Source organism: Strix uralensis, chromosome 3 (assembly GCF_047716275.1).
Source record: "Strix uralensis isolate ZFMK-TIS-50842 chromosome 3, bStrUra1, whole genome shotgun sequence".
In the NCBI taxonomy this organism is placed as follows: Eukaryota; Metazoa; Chordata; class Aves; order Strigiformes; family Strigidae; genus Strix; species Strix uralensis.
Window position 1 is genome coordinate 11352599 of NC_133974.1, and position 19211 is coordinate 11371809.

Here is a 19211-nt window from a genome sequence, read left to right on the forward strand (position 1 = left end):
AACTAGAACAAAAAGTACAGAAGCTTGGAACATTACATTAGGTATCCCTAAGTGATGTTGATTAATTCAATAAACGAAAGTAAAGTCCAATAACCACAAAACTCAACACAATACATTCTTATTACTTTCTTATCTCTTTTACAAGAAACTACTGAATCTCTGAATTAGCTTGTTTTCTTCTAACAGAATCCATCTTGGAGAAAAAGGCTGTAAAATTTGTTAATGCTGACTTCAGGATATCTAGAATTTCACTGTGTGAGTCACCAACAGGAAAGTTTTCCCCTCATTAATATGTTAATACTTTGCTTTTACTCCAATACACTTATCTTTTTTAAGGAAGCAAAAAGCCAATACATTCTCTCCGTCCAGATATTTTTCACATCTTCTGCACCAGTTCTATTGATTTTTCTAAATTCTGTTGAAGGGATCCAATGTTATATACTGCAGTATCTATGTAAAGACATCAGTTTCTCTGTGATGTTCAGAAGAACTTGCTTTTTTGTTTTGGTTGTTCAGTATGGAAAATAAGTCTGAGAAGCAAAGTCACCTTTTCTCTTTATTTTTACTTTATAATGCCGAGTAGCAGACACACGCATAGAGTCAAGTTATAAAAAAAATCATAGAAGTAGCTTGTTACTGCCCTCATAGTCAAGCGCTTTCCATTTGGGACAGAAGAGCTTCAACATGTCCTGCGCTCCACCCTTTATTCCCTGGCAAAGAAGCCACTGGACAGGAGACTTGCTTGATGTTTCCATCACTTTCACTGGCCTTGTGGTGTTGGTCAGATCAGTTCATCTCACTGTGCCTCAGTTTCCCCAACCTCAAACAGGACAATATTTTCATTATAAAGTGATATGAACTCTACTTGTGGAGGTTATGTATGATTATCTGCTCACAGTCAGTAGGTTCCCTCTCACACACACAGAGCAAATTGTGAAGCACAATAGCACCTCATCTTTCATAAGCAACCTGGCAATAGTTCAGTGCATGCAGAGGAGCAGTAGTAATTACAGCTTAAGTCTAAACCAACATCTTCCAGGATGCACTGAAGAATGGCACAAAAGGGAGAGACTGTGGAATTACAAAAATCAGCATAAACCAGTGCTGTACTGTTTTGAAATCTTGGAGATGTTGAACTTAATTTTGTGAAGAAGCTGAAGGGGAGTGCAACCTGGTCTCTTGTTTACCCAATCCTAGCTGTTCTGCTGTCACATGCATTATTTTCAAATATGATTATTCAAAACAAATTTGTGTTTGGTAAAACACTGCCAGGCCCTCTTAAGACAGAAATTCAAATCTCCTGTCTAGACATGGATTTTGAAAGACCTAACTAGTTTGGCTAATGAGGAACACTGTGATATCAAAACTCCTTCCCTCCCTACCTGCGGAGAGGGAAGGAGTTAAATGTCATGCTGGTAAAGGAATCTGAATCATCCTTTTGCAGCTGTTTCTGACTTTTAGATATATGTAGGGCTTTCTGCTCTTACTGATGTGGATGATTTACTCCTGCAATGTCAAGGTCTTTTTGCTGTTTGAGAAGAAAAGTTTATCGCCAGTACACTCTGTCTCTCTGAGATTTTGCCCTGGCTGCCATGACTGTAAGCTGAGCCCTTCAGAATTTTTAATATATTTAGCCTCACAAATCCTCTCTGAACTAGCAAAAAGCAGAGAATTAAGGCTCAGAGAGAAGGAAATGTCTTGCCTGAGGTCATCTGGGCTGCTTGTGGCAGGGAAGAACTGTAATCTTTCACAGAGGGTAGGACTAGAATCATTAACCTATTCTCTCTCTTCCCCCAAGTACAGGAAACAATGCAAACATTCTCTAAATACTCTTTTAATCTTTTTTTTTTTTTTTTTTTTTTTTTTTGTGATGGGAGGAGGAATTGGAGAGATTTTTTATGCCCACTCAATTCAATAGTTCCACATCAGTCTATCCTACTGTGGAAAGTTGCTTTGTGATGTTAAATGACATTCACATTATTCTTCCCAGTATCTATCTTGTCTGCAGGGTATAACAAGCAGTTGAAGCTCAAGGGGATCGCATCAATTTTTATTCTGAGCCTGGCTGACAAAGATATGAACACTTAATTAAGATTTCTTTCATCTCCTGAAAATAGCCCCGAAGATCTGAGCCTGACAGTGATACTAGTGAAGGCAAAGTGTCCAACTGCAAGATCTTAGTTGGAACACTTAGTTGCCCTCACAAACCGTTTGAATTGAGAATGTAATCTAGGTGTTTCCAAGTGGATGCCCTAACTCAAGCCAGAGGCTCCTGCTTTCTCTTCTGACTCACTCTAGTCCTGTGAATGCCTCTTTCACACAGGAGCAGACCAACAGGAGGGAGAGCCTCTCTCAACTCCGCAGGAACAATGTCAATAATTCAGGCGTGCATGCTGCAGAAACAGTTGGCTTAGGCTTCCCGATGTGCCATCTGTGAGAAAAGTGCTTTTTAAATGACTGATTACAACAAAATGCACATTCGTTTTCTATTTATATGCATGCATGTATATTGATTAAAATTAGTCCAGTTTTGCTACATTAAATCAGAGTGTTGATAATTAAGCATCTGTGCACAGAGCTGAGAACATTAGGAGCACCAAAGAAACAAACAATAGTTTATAATAGGATCATTAGAGGAGTCTTAGCAGCACTTACAACATGTTTATTCAAAAATGAAATATGCCCTAAGGAAGAAAAACACCAATTATGGAACACAGGGGATTTAAAATAAAAAGGTCAGTTTTAAAGCCTTTAAGTAAATAATTTCAAACAACTCAGCAGGAGCTCACATTTAAAAATAGACCAAGTAGCTAAAACAATAAAATGTGTTAATTGTATGATCTGGAATATGTCAAAAGGACAAGTACAGTCACCCTCATTACTTCCTCATTGTTCAGAGTGAAAAAACTCAGTATTAGTACTGACATATGACATACATCTTGGGTATATATGCACAGCAAATATTTATGGTTCTATGAGTGTCTCAGATTGATTGTACACAGCCAAGAAGGAACTACTTCCAGCTGCACCAGGATTAAAATAAACTGTGTGCATATCTGTATCAACAGCTCAGGTCTGCAAAAACCACTGGCTGCCCTTGGGTCAGAGGAAGTTTATAGGTCCTGCTCCATATGGGAACAGGAGACCTTGTGTCTAAGTGGTGGAGCAACCTCTTATCACATACACATACTTGGATTTATACCCATTATTTCTAATTAATACATGTATCCAGCAGCACCTGCAATCACCTGCAATCTAGCAGGCCTAATTAAGTATTATTATTACCCACTCAGAGACAGGGACTTCGACACACAAAAAAGTAAAGCATCTCTGTGGACTAAAACTCACCTCTTCTGTTTACTCTCTTATCACATATCCTTTTAGTATCTAAAACACAGTATTAAGAATTTAATCTGAGGAATGAATGCAAAAGAATAGCAAACAGGTTTATGCAAATTAAACCCTCTAACTGGCTGAATTTCAGCAAAAGCCGCGGGATGCTGATAGTATCTCAAGGCAGGCCACCTGAGGCTCAACTAAGGAAACTACTCTAGTTTTTCTTAGCAAAAAGGGTTGTCGCTGGACAACACAATTTTCCCGTAGGGTTTTGGCTGCCTGCTCAGAGGCCAAGCACCAGCTCTTCGTCCCGGTCAACCTCCACCGACACCGCGTGGGGAAGCACCGCGAGCTGTACCCCAGGCGAGCGCAGCGAGGGGCCTACCACATGGAGACTCTGGCGGAAGGAAGGGGCTCTGCCCCAGCGTGGCGAACAGAGGGGGCAACACCCCCCGCAGGCCCGGCGGGCGCCGCGCGGAGCCCCAGGTGAGCGCCGCCCCGCCGCCACAGGTGAACGACAGGGCGTTGCCCCCAGGGGTCCCCTGATTGGCCCGCGGCGCCGCCAGTCGCCCGTTCCCGCGGCAACGCGCCCGCCCTCCCGCAGGCACACCCCCGCGCCCCCGCTGTCGGCGGCTGATTGGCCAGGGCGACGGTGACGCGCGCGCGGGGGTTTTACGGCCCTCAGCTGGAGGGGAAGCGGCTGGAGAGGGCGAGCGGCGGGTCTGGAAGCGGGAGGTCGGCGTGGCCGCTGCTACCATGACGTTCAAGCGGAGCCGGGACCGGTTCTACAGTACTCGCTGTTGCGGCTGCTGCCATGTGCGGACCGGTACCATCATCCTGGGCACCTGGTACATGGTGAGAGACTGGCGTGGGGGGCAGCCGGCGCCGCTGAGGGGGCGGTGATTTGGGTGGTGCGCCGCGCGCATGCGTGGGGGCTCTGCGGGCGCTCGGCCTGGGCGCGGGGTGGGCAGAGCGCATGCGCCGCGGGTGGGCCCCGCGCGGGGGGGAGTGCTCTGAGGGGGCCGCTCTGAGGGGGGCCCGTGGCGGCGGGATCAGCGGGGCTCCCCCCCGTCCTCGCCTGGCGAGCTGTTCCCCTTCGGGAGTCAGCAGTTGTCGTGTCAGCTGTCGCGATTGTCCCCTGTGCCGCGCTGTGCGGGGGAAGCTATACGAGTTTTCTGGAGTCACCCGGCATGGCTCGGACCCCTCTTTCTGGGGTCTCTTTCGGCTTTGCCAAACCCAGTTGTCCCTTGGCGGCTTCCCTTGTGATTAGAAAATGAAGCAAAAGTTCAGGGCGTTTTAGTCTAGGTCTCTAAGGAGTTCTGTTAGTATTCCCTTTCTTGGACTAGAGGGATAGAGACTTTTACATGTTTTAAACAGTGTTGAATGTGTCCTTGGTAAGACAGGAGATGCTAACGTTCAGGGGGACTGGAATCTGGGGTATGCTGAGAATAGGATGATAAGATGTGGCTCTCCCGAGGGGAAGATGAAGGTCTTCAAAATGAGCATGGCTTCTGCTTGTTGAAGAGCTTTGTGGAAGGGGAAGTTTGTGGTTATTTGGTACTCAGTGTTCTTAGCACAGTGGTTGAGGAGGAGCAACACAAATAGATTTGGTTTCTAAAACACCTCTTGTTTGACTGGTGGGTGCTTTTTCTCTGAATGAGAGCTGTGGTGGTGAAGTTGAAATATTTGATAGTTTTGAACTAGAGTGGCATAGAAATGTGAAAACATACCAAGTTAAGGCCTGTAGTCTTAACTTCCCTTAGTTCCCTTAAAGGGGAACTGAGTTCCCCTGTATTGAAGTCATTTCCTCATCTTTCCTTCCCCTTACCCTCATGAGCAGTAACAATGTGAGAATAGTTTTAAAAGTTGCATTGTAGGTTTTTTGTTCTTCTGAAGCTGTAACCAAAGCCTGTGTTCTCATTTACCCTTCCCCAGACTGTAAAAGTAAAGAATGCTGAATTTTTATGTCTTGATGTGAAGGAACTGTTCACAGAAACTGCTTTTACAGGCATGGGGATTTAAGTTTGTGGAGTTTTATGGTTTATCTTCAGCAAGTATGGGGAGGTCCTTTTTTAATCTCTTTTTTTCCCTTGACCAAAAAAATGTACAGGCAAACAAAATGGCAGGAGGAAGGAATGGGAGCAAAAGGAAGGTGTGGGGGTGGGAAGTGTAACAAAACTCTAGGAAAGGGATACTTTCTCAAAAAGAAACTTGGAAAAAATGGTTTGGTTTTAAGTTCTACTGTTAGTTCACGTAAAATGGAAAAGTAAGTTCTACTGCAGTATTGAATATCAGACTTGTTCTGGAAACCTGCAAAACTTCCAGAAGTTTTAAGCTATGCTGATGGAGGGGGATCAAGAATATGCTTCTGGTGAAAGCATAAATTGTTAATAGTAAGGAGATGCTTGTCCTTGTTATGAAACAAACGGACCTTACTGCCTTCCCCACTTTTGTTTCCTGCTCGCAGGAGTATGTAGAAACCCAAGAACTCGGTGGGGGCACTGGGCAGGGATGTGTTTTACCTGGTCTCAGACCTGGTAGTACTTGCAGCTTCCACCTGTCTTGCTGTGCTTGTTTCATCTTGTTGCTTGGATGCAGCACCTCTTTCTTGTTCCTGAAGCTGTACAAATACCTGTAGTGCTTAAGCATGGTGAAAAGTAAGCTGGTCATTGATGAGGCACATGGCTTCAGAGGTGGAGCGGTGTCTGAGACAAAGTGTTCCTTTGATCTTGTGTAACTGCAAGGATTCAGGCTACTAGAGGGAAAAATACAGTTGAGTTCAGGGTAGCAGGGTGCATGTGAAGTACTTCATAGCTGTGTTTTTCTATAAACTGCATCAAACAGTTAAACTATGCATTGAAAATTTTTATCCAGCTCTTTCCAGCTGTCAGCTGGGAAAAGGTGCTAACGCCTTTAACTCTGACAACTGTTAGCTGTTTGAGCTGAAATAAGGTCTTACCGTGAAGTCTTAGGTAGTCTTGCCTAATGCTTTAAATCAGAATTCAACTATAATTCATACCTTTTGAAGGTAAAGTACAATTTGGACAGTGAAAATTAAATTTATCTTTCTGCTGACAAATGTAAAAAAAAAAAAAAATTAAATGGCCCAGGGTATGTCAGGTTGTTTAGACATGTTAATTAATGCACCGTTTAAGTATATATCACTAACTTCAGTCTTTCAGACACTAGTTTGTGATAAGTATTTCTAAATTAATTTAATAATCTGTGTTTATAAGTTACAGTGGGACAAATAGTAATAACTTTCAGTGTAGGTGGGTTTTTTTGTGTGGTTTTTTTTTTTGCGAGGGAGGTAGCATTTTGGTGGAGGAGAATGCTTAGTTCAACAATAGTTTTGTGTTACTGAAAATCTTGGTCAGCCCGTATTTACTGGATAGCCTGTTCTTGTGCTGTGCAGTCCTGAAGGAATTCGATACCAAACATAAAATGGAGTATCGTAGCAATTTACTCCAGATGTTTTAGTAAGATAAGAGTTTCAGCTATTTAGTACATGTGCGTTTTTCTTATGTAACCATTTCTTTAGGCATTTTCCTGTTCTTTATTTGTATACTCTTAGATCTTGCATCTAATTAACTCCTCACTAAAACAGTTATTGCTGTCCTTGTTGTGTACTTCTGTGAGTCTAGAGAGAACAAGGATATTATCTTCTAAAATGTCTGCTGTTGATGCTGTGTGATCAAACTGCGTCTTTTAAGCATTTTTCAGTCTGTATGCTGCTACTGTTTCTGATAAATAGATAAAATCCTATTTGCAAAAAGATGAGTTAAGAACATTTCTAGCAGACTCATACTTGAGTTCCAGGACTAATATAGTTTGGTTTACTCTGCAACACCCACTACTGTTCTGTGTAGGAAAGAAAAAGAAACCTCCTATTCCTAGTTCCGTAATTGCAAACGGGTGGCTTTGAAGCTTGTTTCTTCCTGTAAACTTTCTTATTAGGCACAGTGCTTTCCAGAAACCGGAAGTATGAACACTCCACTGGCAAAGTCAGATCAGAGTTCAATAAACAGTCTAAAAGTAATAGCATTGTTTTGGAAGGAGTGGCTGTTTCATACTGACAGCAGACTTCAGCGATGGAGTCAAAATGCTGCAATTGCTACTGGTTAGCAGGAGGGTGAGGATGATCTTTGGAGTCGTTTGTTCACTGAACAAGATTTCCAGAAATGAAGGAATGTAACTGGTCTCAATCTAATCTTGACAGTACTAGAAGCTCTGAAGTACCCTATTTAAAATTACTATTTTTAAGTTTTTATTAATTCAGTATAATAAAAACAAAAACCAAAACAAAAAGTCCATCTTGGTTTGTTTCTTCAGGAACATGTTTAAGGAAGAATACTGGAAAAGTGAGAGGAAGATGAGAGAGTATAGTAGTGCAAGGCAATTTCCCTCTTCTTTTCCACTCCTAAAAGGAAATAAGTAGGAATTCTTGTTTACGTCCAAGACTTTGTCATTCAAAGTGCTTGGGGAAACCTAGGCTTTATGTTCAGGCCTCTAGAGAGATGAAGCACTTACATGATTAGGCATTAAATGTATACCATAGAGATAAAACTCTAATTAAAAAGCTAATGCTTGTTATGGTCCCACAGTCTTTTGAGTTCTGATCATACAGGGAACTAATATTTCTGTTACCAGTTTGCAATAAATGCTGACTTTCTACTTTAATACAGCTATCGAATTTTTAAAATTTTTATATAAGCTACACCAAACTTCTATTAAGTTTAGTTATCCCAATTATAAGAGTAAAACATAATTCCTAAACTACTACAAAACTGAAGCTTTTTCATCTTAATGGAACCATCTTTTGAATAAGAATTTGAACATGCATTTTGTAATTTATTTTTTGATTATTATTTTTTGATATCCTAACAAAAAAGACTAGGATGGGGACTGCTGAGATTTTTGAGGTGTTGTTACTGGCTTGTTTCGAGCTGGTCAGTTTTTTGGTGGGTGGTGGTGGTTTTAATCTTCAGATTACACTGAGACCTGTGCTATGTTTTTTCTGACTTCTGCCTGTAGACCATTTGTGAACACATCTTTTATTTGCAGTGAGTATATTCTTTTAAGCTCTGATGGTGCCTTGCAAGCCCAACCATCCTCTTGCTGCCAGTCATGTTGACTATCAAGTTGAAACAAGCTTTGTGGTCGCGCTGTTATCAAGCTTCTGCGAAAGAAGAATGGTAGTAGTTAAAATAGAGGCTCTGGCTTTGTGCTGAAAAGGACTTCTAATTTGGAGTTGCTGGTAACTCTTAATTGAAATCCATATGTTGAATATGAGGAATTCCTCAGTGCTATGATATGACTGACAAATAGCAGTAATGGAGTACTGGAAACCCTGGTGTGTTAATTGGCAGAGGTTTGGGTTTGTTGTTGTTTGGGGTTTTTTTAAGTTAGTATTTTTATTCTGTCTCACTGATCCTAATGGATTGGATTTTGAAATACTCTAATTTTCTATTTTACTTGCATGCCATTTCAGGTTCAGAAAATAAAGCTTGAATACTTTGAACCATACTCAGTAACTAGTAAAATTACTCAGGACTTTTGTATGCTAAATTAGGACCATGGATAGGATGAAGATTAAAAAAAGTGACAGATGTAGGATCAGTCTCACAGTTCCAAAGTATTCAAGTTTTTCAGTACTTCTATATTAGTTCAAGTGCTGCTTGCTCTTTATCTTGAAGCAGATAGCCTATCGTGGCAATTAAACTCAGTACTGAAATAATACCGTCTTTTGTCCTCAACTTTATCACAGTTTAAGTTAAAATGATGACTGTATATAAACAATAAATGATTCAGATACAATTGAACATGTCTCTTTGTGTTTTATGAAGTAGAAGTCAATGTTTCGACTGCCTGAGATCTGAACCTTGACACAGGCTTTTAAAACAATTACAGAGCAGGAAGTTATTTTCCAAGGTATGGGTTGGTACCGCTGGCTCACTCAGGAGGAAATAGAAGGCTTGAGAGTATATTGAGAACAGAAAGCCAGAGTACAGAAGGATGAAACAGGAGTGGTGAGAGAATATACTATTCTATACAGTTGAACAATGATGAAGCAAAATAAAAGATTTGGACAAGTGTCAGATGAGCAACTTGACAGTTTATCCTGTATGAAGTGTCTTGTGAGGGGGGGAAAATATGTTTCTTTCTAGGCTAAAGATATAGGTGGCTAAAGTTAGTTCTTTTGTCAGCTGTACTAGTTGTTATATTTTACATTGCAAGGCATAAAATGGAGGATACAAGTGGGTGAAAGGAGCTGGAATTTCTAATAAGTTTGTATAATACATGATGACATGATAGCATTTCTACAAAGCGATCAGCTTTGATTTCACTAAAGGGTTCTTTTTAGCAAAAAGCATAAGCAAGTTTATCACCATCATATCTCTAAACTCGGGGGGGGGGGGGGAGAAAACCTAACCAAACCCTTTTAAAGAAAACCTCAACCTTGTAGGAACTGTGAGTCTTTAAAAGCAAAAATTCCTTTTAAATGTTCAAAAACTTTTTTGCCTTATTGAAAACTCCAGTAATTGTGCATGGACTTGCCACTGTTATTATCATTGTCTCCTGGAACGAGGACAGTAAAATAAGAAATATCTGGCAAATATTCTGAAGTTGTAAGAAACTGCAAACCAGTTTGTTTTTTTCTTTTGAGACTAACTGTAAAAGATCCTGCTGTTAGTGGTGACGGTGCTGAATACTGATTGGAGAACGACAACAGCTTGAAAATACCATTGTGACTTTTTTGTTATGCAACCTTTTTTTCTTTGGCATGTCTCTCCAGATATTAGTAACAGAAACTATGCCCCTGTAAATCTTGAATAGGTTATAAATGCTGTGAAGGTAATTTTGCAGAGGCTTAAGCTACTTTTGACTCTTCGAGCTCTTACTGTTACTGAAGGCATTTCTGCTATGTACCAAAATGGGGAAACAGAAGTAGTCTTCAGTGGCAGTGTAAGTGAGGAAAAGGACTGGTAAGCACGTAGCCCAATTTTGCTTACAAATTTTGGGGCTCAATCTTTGTGTGAGACGTTTTTAACTTCACCTGTGTTTGTGTAGCCTTTCTGATAAGGACTGCTGAGGTTTTAATAAATGATCCAGGAACGGGAGAGAGACAGTTCTCCCTTGCTTGTAATTGTACCATTGTAGCAGCAAGCTACGTTTGAGGGTTAGAACTGTAGTGGAAGTTTTCCCTCATACACTCAGTATTTGCTGTGATGCTTACACTTGCCCCCCAGCACTGTTTGGTAGGGTGCAGTGTCTTATTTGTGCATTAAATTAACTCTGACTTTCAATTTCCTGTGGAAAGCAGAAACTTTCCAAATGTTCCTCATTGTGTCCGTTGTTTTACCTTTTCCTTCCTGGCCTCTTTTAACTGTTTCCAGTTTTCCGGTTCACAAATCTGTTCATTCATCATGCAGCATCAGTTTATGCCATTTGAATCCCTACAAATCCTATCCATCCTCTTAATTTGCAAAGTTGTTTAGTTGTGATCCATTAAAACTATCAAGCGTTCAGTGCTCTTCTGGTTGTTTTGGTAGTGATTTAACTAAAACAACTTGAAATTTAATCTTAAATTGTGTTCTTTTTTTTCTTCTGCATATAGGCAAATAAAAGAGTTTATTTCTAACTGAAATAAAGAGTTGTTAGTGTGTCCTTAAAAAGATCGTAGCTGTTGCAGTGTAAATAACCTTTAGGTAACTGTGATCTTTCTCAGGTGGTGAACTTGCTGATGGGCATCTTGTTGACAGTAGAAGTGACTCATCCAAATATAGTGCCAACTGTTGATATCCAGTATGAAGTCATCGGAAATTACTACGCTTCTGAGAGAATGGCTGGTAGGTGTATAATTCTGCTGTTTGATTAGAAAGTAAAGTATGCAGTATCATGCTGTATTTACCTTACATGAGTGCATATATATGTGTACAGCTTTTAAATATGGATGTCGTTTTCTGAATTTCTCTTTATTCTGGATTTGAGTTGTTCTACAAGATTAAAAAAAACTTTTATGAAGTATTATTTTTATTTCATATTATTCCTAAGCATCTTAAACGATAAGATTTCTAAAGGTTTCTTGGCCTTCTAATGCTTTGAGTGTTGAAGTATGTGTGGAACATCTCTAATTCACTTTCTCTGTAAACATTTATTATCCTTGCTGTGTCAGCAAAACAAAAAGCAGAAAACTATTTTTAAAGACTTTGGGAATTTTTGGTGATCCTCATGCATTTAAGGAAAGAGCTTACAGCTATTGTGTATGAGTTTATTAAGAAGAAAATCATGCCATATTTCTAAGAAGTAGAAGAATTGGGATGCCAAGTAGTGGAGCGAAACCAAAGTATTTCTCTTAAAGTTTGACATGCCCAATAAACAGAAGAGAAAGCCTCATGAGCAGAATTAAACCTACTTTCCACTCTATTGTAATAGATTAAGTGTATGATGTGCACAAGTGTAATTGGTGTAAAACTTTTGTCTGTAATGACCAAGCTTTTTAACTGTAGCATGACATGGGAACTTGTGCGTATGCCTTGTTTTTCTTGTTTTTAAATGTGCAGAAATATGTTTTGTGTGGCACTTGAAATATGTCCCATCTCAGTCTGTTGTATTACACTAAAATTTCAGGAGGGCCAGATCCAGTCTAGAGCGAAGATAAATAGTACAGCACAAATCTGGGTTTTGAGAGTTCTGGTTTACAGTCTTCGTGTTAATTGTTCATGACCTGAGTTAAGGATCTGTCAGTTCTGACCTTTGTAACTCACGTTTGTTAGTAATGAAATGAGAGGCAACAAGGACCAGCTACTTCATAAAGCCAAGATATTAAGTAAAATTACAGCAAATATCTGTAAAGTGTCATATGTTCTGTAACAAATATTGGTGTACTTGGTAGCCTTACACTTACGTAACTGAGAGGTGCTTCTGAAGTTGAAGGTGCTTTTTCCACTCTACTGTAAAATGGCTATCACATGATTTTGACTTAAAGGTTCTTGTTTCCCACGTTGGGATATGTGCTAGAGGGTTTTGTGTGCATGAAGGGATATCACAATTTTGATCGTGCATGTGGATATCATGAGTAACAAGTCCTCAGAAGAAAACCACTCTTGTTGGTTATTGCTGATTACTTAGGGTGCTCTGATCAGCACAATGCATTTCAGACACAGGAGGGCCTCCTTCTTGATGCCATCTGTGTGTGTAGATACTATTATCTTGTACTGAATTGAGTACGTAAGTCCTCCTACAGTGTATCTTTTCAAATCAGTTGCAGACTAGAAAGTTATGATTCTCAGATCATATCTTTCAAGCATGGGAACCACAAAAGTTTGGCTTCAGTATTGCTAAAAACATTAGCTTACCACATCTATAGACTCTCAAGCTGATTTCTTTCTATGTGTTTAAAAATTTAAACTGTGCTTGCTGTAGGAGTATAATCTAACTTGTGGAAAGCAGCTGTGCTTCTGTCATCAGTAACTGTGATGCACAAGGAGAATCTTTTATCATTCAGTTTCCATGAGTGTCCTGGATTCTGCTACCATTTGGCTTCTCTTCAGCTGTGCCTTTTCTTGTAAATAATGGGATACCTTCCACACAGTGACTTCCTGTTTTCCTTAGTGTTCCTGAAGGAGCAGTGCTGATCCCACTGCCAATGACCAAATTATATAATCAAACCATTTTAAAGTGTAAAGGTTTATACTGTGCTAGCTTTGCTTAAAATTCTTTCCAGTTGTAAAATTAATCACCCACATACTTTTAGCACTGACATATATTGCTAATCAGCATCATTATGTTGCATTGCTGTCAAAACTATGTGAGGTCTCGAACTGGCGTGTCTGAGCTTTATTCAGGCTTTTGATTAAAGCAGAGTGATTTTTCCAAATGCCTGCTGGTTTTCTTGAACCAGATTTTTTTCCATTAGGAGAGATCTGAGTTACTCAGTTCTGCTGCTGCTAGTTAGCACAGATGAAGCAGTTGAGAACAGATGATTGTAATGGATAGAGCCTGGGTGCCTGTCAGCTGCAGTGTGACAACTTCAGGAAATGTCTGATGCTTATTGTTTTTCTTTTAATGCAGAAAATGCCTGCGTTCTATTTGCTATCTCCCTCCTCATGTTCACAATCAGTGCAATGATGGTGTATGGTGCAATTGCTGTAAGTATATTTATAGTCCATGGTTTTAAACTTGCTACTTGAATTTTTAACTAAATGCCTTACAGGCCTGCTCCTTTTTTCTTTTTCTTCTTAGCATCGTGTAGGCTGGCTGATCCCATTTTTCTGTTACCAACTCTTTGACTTTGTGCTCAGTTGTCTGGTTGCCATCAGTTCTCTAACCTACTTGCCCAGAATCAAGGATTACCTGGATCAGTTGGTAAGTGTTTGTTTAGCTTGAGTTGATATGTTACATTTGAAATTAAACTTGGATTTAGTTGGATAAATGTCTGAGCTATAGTTACCTTACTGTGCATAAGAAAGAGAAATTCAGACTGCAGCAGCCATAGGGGATGACTGCTGGGATGGTTATGAGAATGAGAGTTTACCAGAGGTGGAAGGGCCAAAGGTATCATTGTTCCCTAAAAGGAAAGGCAGGGAGAGTAAAGAAAGAATTGTGATGGGAATTGTTGGTTTAAACTTTTTAATACATTTGCATTCGAAACAAAGATGTTTGTAACCCTTTAAGCAATGCAGTTCTGTGGCAGGTTTGCTACTGCAGATTAAAAATTAACTCTTATTTGGTGAGGAAGAAGAAGAGTATAGGTAAGGATTGATAATAATGTAGGTTTCTACAGCATTATGGGATGGAATTTGAGATTCTGAGGGTTCCTTTTTACGTTCTATATGACTCTTCTTATTTTGCAGCAATACCTTCTAAGGAAACTGTAATGGAGTTTTCATTAACACTGCCTGTGTTTTAACTGCAAGATGTCTCAATAGATAGAATACACTATTCAGTTAGTGGGGATCACAGTCTCTTTCTGGCTTGTGTTTTGATCTGATCAAGTAGATCAAGTTCAAAAATAAAATCCTTTTTAAAACAGACATAAACAAAAAAAAATGGGTTGGTGTTGGAGAGAGGCTTTGTTACTGTGGTCAGGGAAAGAGAAGAGTCTGAAATCTGCAGAAGCTCTTTGTTTTGGTTCTTCTGAAGTTTGGGGGCAACTTTTCTCCTTTCTACTCTGCACACATACATGTTACTGGTTGGACTGACAAGAGGTAATGAATACTACATCATTAAAGAGTTGCAGAGGACCCTTGTACAGATGCTGAGCTGCAGCTGTTAAAAGGGAAGTGCATAGATATCTGTATTAGCATGAGATTGAGGAAGTGACCAGGGGCTGTATAAGTAGCCCTTTTCTTTAGTGACCTGTACTTGCAGGACAGAGGCAGGATAAATACTGTGCTTTGTGGGAGGATAAAGAAGCAGTGAGTGAGAACTGGAACTTTTTGTTGTTTCTGGGGGAGCAGTTTACGCAAGAGTTTGTTTCATTTGGTGTGAAGTTTGGATGTCCTGTCATATTTGTGACTGTGCAGTGTTCGTGCTTATCTCCTCCCTTTCTCTCCCTTCCCCCCTTTTTTTTTTTTTAAACTAGCCGGATTTCCCTTACAAAGATGATCTCCTTGCCTTGGACTCCAGCTGTCTCTTGTTTATTGTTCTGGTGTTCTTTGCTTTATTTATCATTTTAAAGGTAAGTGAAAACTTCAGCATGTCTGAGTTACTATATTAAGATGCTGTCAATCTGAGTTAATTCTCAATGTTGAATTAAGAACTCAGCTGACTTCTTAATGCTGTGTTAACTTCTTTGAGTATAATTGTTAGGATGCTCAATTATGGTATGGCTTAAGTCTTATATTTTATGTACTGATGTCTTCAGTTAACTTGCTTGTATGCAGTGGGGCATGTTTATGCAGCTCTGCCCTTCCTGAATAGGAAGTAAGAATGTACGAAGACTTCAGATACCATTTTTTTGCATATGTGGAGATAAATTTAATATTTGTAATTAAGCTTGTAGTGAAACAATATCGAGTTACTGCATACAAGTTTTCTAAACAAAATTTGTAAAATATCTCACTGTGCCTAACAAACCAGGGTGCATGTTTTGGAAGGAAGATAATGGAAGGATGCATACGTTAATTCAGAGCTGCATCTTTCTTCCTACTGAAGGGTGATACTACCAGTTATTTTCTTTCTGAAGATCTAAATACAGAGGCATTCATTTGAATTACAAAAACTCTTGTGCAGACAAAGCAAATTAGAGAAATGAGTTGGTAATATACCTTGGCCATGACAATATTCCTTTATTGCATTCAGATTGAATTTAAGAAAAAAGTGAAGTAATGAAAAACAATTTTACTCATTTACTATACTTTTAAGAGGAATGTCTGACTGGAGGGAGCGAAAGCCTGATATAATAGATGATATTTTTGTATTGATTGGGAAATATGGTACCTTGTGTATAACCCTGTGTTAACTTGCCAGTGAAAAATTTAGATTAATGTTAACACAGATTGATGAGGATTAGATTTTTTTTTTCTTCATTATTAGAGCATGATAGTACATTAGTACATCTCTTTACAACGGTTAATGTTGACTTAAAGTTCAGGCTACTTTGCCCTACCATCTTCTCTTTGTTGCTTGGAGGGGTTTGTGCCCTCTCCTTTACACTGGTGCCTGGACACACAGTAATGCTAACTCAGGGATGAATGGAATTGTGCTGTTGGCCTGTCCTCCTCCTCCTGGCAAGTTTGGACTGAAATCCACAGAAGCATAAGCCAGTTGGGGATTAGTTTGATTAGCACTGCTGAGGCAGATAGAGAGATTAGTTGAATGGATCTGTGAATTCTTTTGCTAAAACCTGTGTAGTTCATCCTCTGAGTCACTGTAATAGCAAAGCTAAATGGGGAACAGGGATGGAATAGGTATGTGGCTAAATCTGTCAAATAGCAACCATTCCTCTGATATGTGTTGACTAAGTTGATTTATGCTTTTTTGTCATATGAATATAATCCAGCATCTAATTTCTGAATTAGCTAATGCATATGAAGTCTTTAAAAAGAGAAATCTCTCTTCTTTCAGGCATATCTAATTAACTGTGTATGGAACTGCTATAAATACATCAGCAACAGAAATTTGCCAGAGATAGCTGTGTATCCTGCTTTTGAAGCTCCTCCACAGGTAAAACCTCTTCTTGAGATAAAAGGAACCACCATCGTTTAATTTTGAAGTAGGAAACCACCATATCCCTATGTGTTTACAAGCCTTGCCCAGCTTTCTAAACAAAGACTGGAAAGATTTAAAAAGTTAAAGCAGCTAATGTTATGGTGGGTTATTTCCTAGTTACATTCTTATAGTGCATAAAATAGGAGGTTTTATAGAGAAAAGCCTTTGAATGTTTTTCTTGCAGTAGAGTGAAGTGTTCTGATTGTCCCAGTCAAAACCTTCCTTGCTGCTTTGCAAACCCAAGAGACAGTGGGGTGGAATGAATGACCTAGGGTTAGGTTCAGCAGAGCAGTAAACTGTTGTTTCACCTCCTTTCACTTCCTCAGTGGCTTACTAGAAACAGCAGTAAATTCTACCTAAAAACATTTGCCTGCAACAGAGGATTAAATTGCTGATGGGGCATGTATGTTTTTGTTCTTTTTTTTTTTCTAAACCTTCTGCATTAATCTCTTCAAAATACCTTCTCTTTAGTATGTTCTGCCAACCTATGAAATGGCAGTGAAGATGCCTGAAAAGGAACCACCACCTCCCTACATACCTGCCTGAAGCAATTGTTATGTTAATTAACATCTGTACCAGCTTCCTGGGGGTTTTGTCTTTTAATCTTGCAAAACTGCTTAAGTAATAGAAATATTCAGGGCTTTAGGAGCAAACTGTTCTGTTTAAAATATGTTTGATATAAACTTACTAAGCAAAACACATCTGGGAGTGATTTTGTTTGCTTTAATTTTTGTTCTCCTTAATGCTCTTAAACATTTTATTGCCTTAGGGCCTTATACTGCAAGAACTTATGCATGTGACTAACTTGTGGCTTTTAATAATACCAACTGAGCCAATCTATGATTGAAGTTAGCTGCAATTATAAGTGTCTGCAGGATCGTGCCCTTAATTTATATTAATTTTTTTGTAAAGTAGTTCACGAAGACAATCTGATCGTGCAGCAAAATGACAGTTTGCCTTTATCCATTTTTTGGAGGGGGAGGGGGTTTGAATGTGGTATATACGTGACTTTTTTTTTTTACTTTGCACTTTTCTCATATGTTATCTTACCTTTTATTGTGGTTTTTTTGGTTATCCTATGTCTTGAAACATAGTATTTTTCAGGAGGAAGTGAGGGTGGCACAGGATGTTTATTACAATGTGCTGTGAGTGCAAGAAAAATAGAAATGTGGAAGATGGTTGCATGCTTCTAATCTTATATGTATTTTCCTCTTTGTGATAAATGATACTTAAATAAATCTTTTACAAAATGTTTACGAGTAGCCTTGGTTGATCTGTTGGATTTCTTTCAGTGCTTCAGTGTACTGCAGATAGTCCCACATACATGCAGCTTAGCCAACGCTGGCTTCCTACAGGTGGTTAAGTGGTTGATCTGTGTTCTTCAGCAAAAGTCATCCTGTGGGTGGAGAACCTGGGTTTCCTTTAATGTATAAGCTTGTATCGCAGCCTTTGCAGGTCACATACCTGGTTGTCTTCTACTTGTCTGATTGCTACTTATACAGAAGCTGGGAAAAGGGAATTGTACTGGAGGCTTCTAGCCCTCAGGGCAAACTTGATGTCTGATGAGCTGAGGCGTTAAGAGCAGGACAGACACCCAGCAGGGCTACATTATCCACAGTGGAAAATGTCCAAAGTTGTTGGACAGATGCCGTAACTTCAGAAATGTTCTTCTAAAAAAACCAACCAAAACAACTACAAATGACAACTTTCTACTGTTCCTCCTCTGTAGTAAGAGGTAAAAGATAATGTCATGATCTGCTAGTATATCTGAAGAAAAAATGACTATTTGGAAGACAAAAGGGATCTGGGATTAAACCCTGGAAAAAAGGATTAAAATTGCTACAGCATACAGGTTGTTAGTTATTCTAGTCTGTTCAAGTATGTACCTCCTTCCTGTCCCCCTGACACGTTTAAAAACGCCTTCTGCCATTGCCATGGTATCTGTTACAGTTTCCTTAGTTTTCCCTTTACCTGAGGTGCCACCCTCAAGAGCACCTGACACTGCAGTGCTGTAGAATGTTTTGGGCTGCTGTTGGTGCAGTGCCTTGCCCATCCCCTTACCCTGTGCACCCCTGTGTGTTGGCAGCTGTGCTCAGTTCCAAGTTTAAGGAACTGCATTGGATCTGAGCTCAGACAGAGGCTCCAAAACCAGGGAGTCTTTAGGTGCTGGCAGACTGCATACTCCTGGGGGCGAGCTGACCGACTGCATGAAGCTGGAGTGGTCCAAGAAACACAGAGCTGAACTACTGGGGTACTGTGTGATACACAGACACCGGTCCCCGAGTGTATAGGGCCTGGATCTACCCGCACCCAGGGAGATGCGGTGTGTGCGTCAGAATGAAGCCAAACCCCTGCTCCTTCATGAGCAATCTGACCAGGAGTGGGCACCAGAGGAACCTGAAAGCGTTGGAGAGGGGCTGGGAGCTCCGGGCGAGGGGCTGGCTGGCTGACTTCCCCACAGGTGGGTGGGCGATAGTAGAGGTGAGCGGTGTTTGGCAGCAGCAGGCACAGCTCGAAATTCGTGTGTGCGCGCTGTTGCTCAAACAGCTGCAGCCCCCACCAGGAGATGAGAGCCGTTGCACTTCACCGGGCCCCTGTCCCGTTGCTCTCCGCACGAAGCGTGCTGGTCCCTCTTCCCTGACGCTGGTGCAGGCTCTGTG

At 40.2% G+C, this 19211-nt stretch overlaps 1 protein-coding gene and 1 long non-coding RNA gene across 2 annotated transcripts; one reads left to right on the forward strand and one right to left on the reverse strand.

Moving 5' to 3' along the window:
- Positions 1-537: 537 nt before the first annotated feature.
- LOC141940517 (uncharacterized) lies at positions 538-3920 on the reverse strand. The gene is made up of 2 exons (XR_012628002.1): positions 2294-3920; positions 538-820 (listed from the first exon to the last, which is right to left on the reverse strand). It is a non-coding gene; the product is annotated as an uncharacterized LOC141940517 (long non-coding RNA).
- Positions 3921-3996: 76 nt separating this feature from the next.
- LAPTM4A (lysosomal protein transmembrane 4 alpha) lies at positions 3997-17805 on the forward strand. Its single transcript, XM_074861509.1, has 7 exons — positions 3997-4191; positions 11066-11186; positions 13411-13487; positions 13582-13704; positions 14924-15019; positions 16408-16506; positions 17023-17805. The coding sequence occupies exons 1-7, from the start codon at positions 4093-4095 to the stop codon at positions 17095-17097; spliced, it is 690 nt and encodes a 229-aa protein (XP_074717610.1). The 5' UTR covers positions 3997-4092; the 3' UTR covers positions 17098-17805.
- The last annotated feature ends 1406 nt before the right edge of the window (positions 17806-19211 follow it).